Source organism: Citrus clementina, unplaced genomic scaffold (genome assembly GCF_000493195.1).
Source record: "Citrus clementina cultivar Clemenules unplaced genomic scaffold, Citrus_clementina_v1.0 scaffold_1, whole genome shotgun sequence".
In the NCBI taxonomy this organism is placed as follows: Eukaryota; Viridiplantae; Streptophyta; class Magnoliopsida; order Sapindales; family Rutaceae; genus Citrus; species Citrus x clementina.
The window spans coordinates 4,501,488-4,508,763 of NW_006263303.1; the positions used below are offsets into that span (position 1 = coordinate 4,501,488).

Here is a 7,276-nt window from a genome sequence, read left to right on the forward strand (position 1 = left end):
TCAACATATTTATATTATTAAACTTTTAGGCCTAATTAACTAATTAAAGTTCTAAATTTTTATTTAGGACATTAAAAAGACCGAGTAGATTCTATTAGCCCAAAATTTTTTAATTTTAATATTCTTTAAATATTTTAAACTTAAATCTATTTTTTATTTATTTTTAGATATTATAATTGCCCACAGCGAATCACAATTTTAATATCTACTCTACTCTAATCTAATCTAATATTTGTTCTTGATTTGCTCCGATTTAACTATTGTGTTTATAGCCCACATTTATAAAGTGTCCACGCCACCATTGAAAAAGTTAATTTTGAATCTAAATTCGATTTTATTTGTAACAATTTTGTATTAGACTATTAATTTGTTCATGATAGTTTGTAAAAGAAGTTTGTATCCCTTGCATGCTGCGTTACTTACTAATTTAATGTATATGACTTTTGTAATGGATATTAATGTAAGATATATTTCGAACTTTACTTTTATTTGAATTTTTTATTTTAATATGATTAACTCAAAATCGAAAATAAAAAAAAATTTATTAGTTATTCGGGGATTGGGAACCCTCGGGGATCCCCTGTTATTATTCGGGGAGGAGATGAAGATTTTCTCAAGTAATTCTGACGGAAACGGGTACATATATAAAATATCAGGGATGGGTACGGAGAGATCGGTCCCCTCCCCATTGCCATCCCTAGATGGGATAATAATACTCTAAAATGGGAAATCCTTTTAAATAAAAATAAATAAATAAATAAAAGAAGAGTTGGAAACTTGAGGGACCATTTTTTTTCTTTTTTTACCGATGATGCAGAGAGTAGATTCCAGGTTCAGTTTCAAGAATATCCCCCCTCTCACGGATCCGAATCGTCTATGAAAATGACAAATTTCCCCACCTGAAATTACTAATATAGCCTTCAAGCTCAAACGTACATGACTACATGTTACGCGGGGAGAGCCCAGGTCATTGCGGGCTATCATCAGTTCCAAATTTATCCCTTTGATTTGACTTTTCCCCAGTTCTTGCGACGTTGCGCTGTCGTTTTATGACAAGCAGGATGTGAAGATCGAAGGCCCACCACCGCAATCCACCACGCTTGTGGTTTTGATTTTTGAAGGTGACAGAGGCATGGATATTCCGCAAGCCTTTCAGAATTATACCATGCGTCATAAATGCGCAAAGCCAAAAGCCAATAATTGCTTGGCTCGGCTTCGTTTCAACACCATCTGTGGCTCTGGCTCCAGGCTGCGGGCCATAGCCTCAGCATATAAACCTCCAATAGACAGCAGTAAAGACAAAAAGAGAAGTTCAATATTACCTATTAAAATTATTGGTTGTTCATTTAAAGTTTATCTTATTATTAAAATTTTAAAATATTATAAAAATTTAAATTTATTTGATTTTACACCCTTAATATATATAATTTATAACAGCCATTCATCATAAAAAATTCATTACCCTTATAAAATAATAAACAAAAGTAAACACAAATTATTTAGATGGCCATTTTGTTAGGGTGAAATTAAAAAAAAATTAAATTTATTTGTTAGGATAGAATTTAACAAATTTAAACTTTAGTAAATTTTTTTATAACATTATAATTTTTATAACATTTTGTTACGGTGTTATTTTTAGAAGATACTTTTGGGGGCACTATAATAATTTAATAAAATTAGTTCACGTTGATGCATAGATACAACAAAAAAAAAATTACATTACATTCAAATATTGTTTAAAGAAATCATTTACAATTTAACATGTTATTATCAATAAATATCTATGGACTTTTCAAACGTCTATATATTAGTGAATACAACAAACCAACCACTAATTGATTTCCACCTCATTTTTCATATATCTGGAAAGGGTCCTGAGTTATGTGCATTATTATGAAAAATTCTTCTTAGAATATTTTGAGATAGATTTGACAGATTTTATTATCGTAATCCTACAATATTAAAAATATTATAAGAAGAAAAAAAAGGAGAAAATCTTAATCAAAATAAAAATTTAAATGTCTATATTATAGTTAATATACAACTAGGGGTGGACATGAGTTGGTTTGGGTTGGATTTTAAGTCATCCCAAACCAAACCATAAAAATTTGAATCCAACCCAAACTAACCCAAATATTTTTAACCCAACCCAAACCAAATCATTTGGGTTTGGTTTGAATTTTATTATCAAAATAATTTTTATTTTAATAAAATTTATTATAAGATAAATAATAAAATATTTTACCTATACTTTTTACATTTAGTTTTAAAATATTACAAAATGTTTATTTTAAGAAAATGTTCACAAAATAAATAAGTACAAGAAAAAATTTTATTATTAATTTTTTTGCTCATATCAAAACATATATTTCTTGTTTTAATACTTTTTTTTATTTATAATAAATGTAAATAAAAGAGTAGTTAAAAATAAGGGTAATATTGTAAACTTATGTTGTCATGGAGATTTTTGGCCATTTAAAAACAGAAATGGAGTAAATGGTATATGTTAATTATTGTAAGGGGGAAAGTGGCAATCCCCTTTAATTTTATTTACATTCTGATATTATATAGTGTGTGTGCTTTATGTTCTAATTTCATTATATGATAAGCAAAGTTTTGTACAGGGCCTAGTATGGGCATTACATTCAATTATTGACAAAAAATTAGCCGCCATCTAGCATATCGGACGCAGTCCAAGCCGAGTTATTATTGATCACTAGTAGAGTCTCATGCTCTTTCTATGATAATCCTTTCATGTGGGAGGAATTATTTTTGTAAATAAGAAAAAAAATTATGTTATTTACAACAATATTTATTCAATTTAAATTTTTTTTACTGTTATTTTCATTTTTTAACTGTTGATAATTGATCACGCCGTAAAAAATTTAATGGTGGCCTTTCACTTATTTGTGTTCATTTATTTTGTTTTCATTTATTTCATTTGAAAAATTTGAGTGTTGGGGTTTTATCCATGACCCATGGGTAAACCATACCCAACCCATAATGAAATGATTTTCTATATAAAAACCACATATAACCTATTTTCATGATTTATCCAACCCAAACTATTTAATTTGATTTGGATTTGGGTAAACCCATGGGTTGTGGGTTTATACCCACTCCTATATACAACAATATAAATAAATCTCTCACTTATTTGGTTGCAATTAAATTCCTTATTAAGTGAAATCGAAAAGAATATACTAAATTTACTAAATAAATTTTAAATTACCAACTTGCTGAAATAATACTGCCAGCTAGCGTACAACCAGATTCTCCATGTTCAGTCACCTCCACTATGTGTCTAAAGTCATATTGGTGGTTGTGTAGTTAAGTTAGTTGTCGTTCTAACTGCATATGACATGGGAGTTGAAACCATACTCAGTGAAGCCAAGTCATTTATCATGCATCACAGTGCCGTGAGATTAGCATCTAGCTATAGCTATTTTGCACTTACTTGAAACTAAATAATTATTTGGCTCATCTCATGCGCCATCTTCCCGCGGTTATAGACAAGACGAACCAAATAGACACTCTCGAGCCGCTACAAAAGTGAGAATTTGCCACGTGTCAAATTAAAAAAGGGCAGAAGAGAGATATTTAAAAAGATAAAATAAACAAAAGCCGCAATAAAATATAATATCTAATCTCTCAAAATGGAATAAAACCAGAGATATACCCTTTCTAAACAAACGGATATTCCAGAACTGACCTCCCGAATATTCTTCTCTTACCGTTATATCTCCCACGCCCACCCTTTTCTCTGCCTCCTTCTCCTGCTTTGTCACATTTCCTTCTTTTAGCCCCTTCACTTTCCCTCTTAATTTCTCATCAAGCAAACACGCCCAAAAGCCATGAAATTTGGCAAGAGCTTGAGCAACCAGATCGAGGAGACCTTGCCTGAATGGCGGGACAAGTTCCTCTCCTACAAGGACCTCAAGAAGAGGCTGAAGCTCGTGGAGCCTTACAAAGGCGGTGATAGGCCTAGTAAACGGCCCAGATTTGACGAATCTGCGGTCGCCGGAGAAGACGTCAAGGCCACTGATGGTTATATGTCCAGGGAGGAGATCGATTTCATTAGTTTGTTGGAGGACGAAATGGATAAATTCAACTCATTCTTCGTTGAGAAGGAGGAAGAATACATCATCAGGTTAAAGGTAATTCATTAATTTTTATTTGTTACTTTCTTTGTCTGTTCACTGCTTGGTTGCCAAGAAAAAAAAGATCAGGACTTTATTGTAATTTTATCAAATGAGGATAAGAAGAGTAACAAGAAGATGACCGTTTTAGATATATGCTATTCTGATGTACATGTATCTAGTCTAGTCATCTAGATGCTTGAGATATGGGCCGTTGGCAGTCATTGCCGTTACTTTTGTCAACTAGCTATTTTAATATGCCAGCTGTTGTGAGATTATGGAATATTCCATGGAATTTACTGCGAATATTGCGCTAGGTGTCCTGCTTTTTCTTTGTCAGAAAGCGTACTGCATTTGTATGGCTAATAGATGGTTCGTGTGACTTCCACTTATGTTGAGTTCATGTGACTTCCACTTATGTTGCTACTATGCTGCCGAAACCTCAATATATACGAACAAGGGTAAATTTTGAATTATTCTGTTCGGGAACAGATTATTTTCAAATTACTTTTTTTATTTTCGAAGAAAAACTCTTAAGAATTAACCCATACAACAATTCCTGTGTATGGCTTAACTCGGGGACTAAAAAAATGTTAAAAGACCTTTGACAAAAAAATACTTATGACGACCATAGGATAGTAGAAGTGGAACCGAGTTATCATGTCTCGTAAGAAAACTTATAATCTTGGTGCAAGTTTCTAATGGTTTGATACAACAATTTTGGATTGTAAATTAGGTTTTGAGATTGGAGATTTATATTCCAAATTATATATAAGGAACCAAGTTTTGCTGGCCATTCGTGTTACATGTGCAATTAACTGGACAAAAATTGACTAGGCGTTAGCTTGGAGTTGGTTTGCTTTTAGACATAGCCGAATTGATGTTGACGATTTACTGGTATCTCTTTGATTGGAGTGCAGGAACTACAGGATAGGGTAGCAAATGCAAATGATTCCAACGAAGAGCTAATAAAAATCAGGAAGGAGATTGTTGACTTACACGGCGAGATGGTTTTGTTGGAAAATTACAGTGCTCTGAACTATACAGGTACTTCAAATTTTTTCGTATGTGATTTTGTCAAGTTGATTTAACTGTTGTACTGTATTTCTTTTACTCTGTTTGTATTTGCAACTTTTCAGGGTTATCATATACCAGAGATTATAAAATGAAGAGGAAAGTGATTTGTATATTTGACTTGTAGTTGAAATAGTAGTCTACTAATAGCTGGCATGAGAGCTTATGACACCCAAGTAAAGAGGAAAGCTGTAGCAACATGTATTTTTTGTGGAGCTGATATGCTTGCTGAAATACCTTGGCCATTAGTTAAAGGACAAAATATGGAAACTAAGACTGATTTTAATCTAAACACCCAGCATCACATGTTAACCTAGAAAAATTTAACTGTGCCTGTGGACCTTTGTTTGTGTTCCTGTGAGCTGTTTCCAGATACATAGAGAGTGAGCAAAATGAGTGTCTTTTTTAAGGGAATAATAGGTTTAGAATTTGTGAGTTTGTGATACTCAATACCTATGAACTGACACTTACAATGTGTACGAGTAGTTAGTTACTCACCTCTTTCAGTGACTAACATGGTATGCTATTAGCAGGATTGGTGAAGATACTCAAGAAGTATGACAAAAGAACTGGTGCTTTGATCCGTTTGCCTTTTATACAGAGGGTCTTACAGCAGCCCTTCTTTACTACCGACTTGATTTACAGGCTCGTAAAGCAATGTGAAAAGATGTTGGATGACCTCTTCCCAAAGAGTGAAAAGCCAGCTTCAACTGAGGCAGCCGAAGAAGGTTCTGAGCCCACAACGTCAACAACCACAAAAGAAACTAGTGGTGATATTCTCCAAATGCCCAAGGAACTTGCAGAGATTGAGTATATGGAGAGCTTATACATGAAGAGCACTATATCAGCATTGCGAGCTTTGAAGGAAATTCGAAGTGGAAGCTCAACAGTTAGTGTTTTCTCATTGCCGCCACTGCAAATAAGTGGTTTGGATGATTCGTGGAAGAATATTCCGGTTCTCGAACAAGTGGCCAAATAGTTGAGGACTCCATGAAGGGAAACAGCACGAGAATGCCTCTGGTTTTTTTTTTTTTTAATTTTACATTTTATACATCTATCATCTATATGCTGGTCTTTTAAGAAGTACTAACCCAGGTGTAAAATGCTAAAGTTAGGCTGGAACGAAGTAATATGATATATACATAACTTTTGTTTATTAAGAATGTTTGTTATTTAGAGAAATATTACTCTGCTTTTCGACAAGAGGGTTTTTTGTTTGGCAGCTGTTAATTTATATGTAAATTAGAAAATAGCACCGCACTTTGCGTAGTTTTAAAAAAAGAATTTAGTATTATATTTTTTATTTTTACTTTGCATTTGATGAAACTGATAAAAAATATAAATTGATTTTTTTTTTAAAGATGACTTAGCCTTATAGAACTAATGTTATTTATGAAAATTAATTATTTTTTTGTTATCTTTAAAAATATATAATAATATGTATAGTTAACTGTACACAATTTTTTCATCAATAAAAATTATGTTCACACTAATTAATTCTTTATTTTTTTAAATATTAATAGATTCACACGTCCTACAAAACTTAACTCAATTCATCCAACTATCTTTATCATTGTTCAACTCACGAAGAAAATAGTATTCCATGAAGCACATAATACTAAGAATTCAAATAAGTCAAAAAATAAAAACACAAGAACATTTCTAAAGAGGATACTTAATACTTAATGTTTATAGAGTTTGAAGAAACCAAAAGACACTAAACAAAAGGTTGCATAATTAAATATGAGATTATGACATTAAAATTAGGTCCTAATAGCATTGGTGAGGGAAGATGAAAGAACCTTCCTTCCTATATTAATTAGTTGATGTATTTTAAACCACTAAAGTTTAGTTGTTGGCTTAATAAAATAAATGAATGTTTCAAAATTTATAATTAATTATTATTAATGGTTACATATTGTTGAATTTAAATAGAAAGAGGAAGAGACACGTAATCTTTTGTAATCTAATAATTATTTTTCATTTATTTTCTATTTTTAATATTTTGTAATGTAATTATTTTTTAGTCTCAACCAATATATTAGATAATAGAGAATATAAAA

At 31.7% G+C, this 7,276-nt stretch overlaps 1 protein-coding gene across 1 annotated transcript; it reads left to right on the top strand.

The window, feature by feature from the left end:
• The first annotated feature begins 3,764 nt into the window (after positions 1 to 3,764).
• LOC18054517 (SPX domain-containing protein 1) lies at positions 3,765 to 6,443 on the top strand. Its single transcript, XM_006450867.2, has 3 exons — positions 3,765 to 4,157; positions 5,060 to 5,186; positions 5,747 to 6,443. Exons 1-3 carry the CDS (start codon positions 3,855 to 3,857, stop codon positions 6,190 to 6,192), a joined length of 876 nt encoding a protein of 291 aa, XP_006450930.1. The 5' UTR covers positions 3,765 to 3,854; the 3' UTR covers positions 6,193 to 6,443.
• The last annotated feature ends 833 nt before the right edge of the window (positions 6,444 to 7,276 follow it).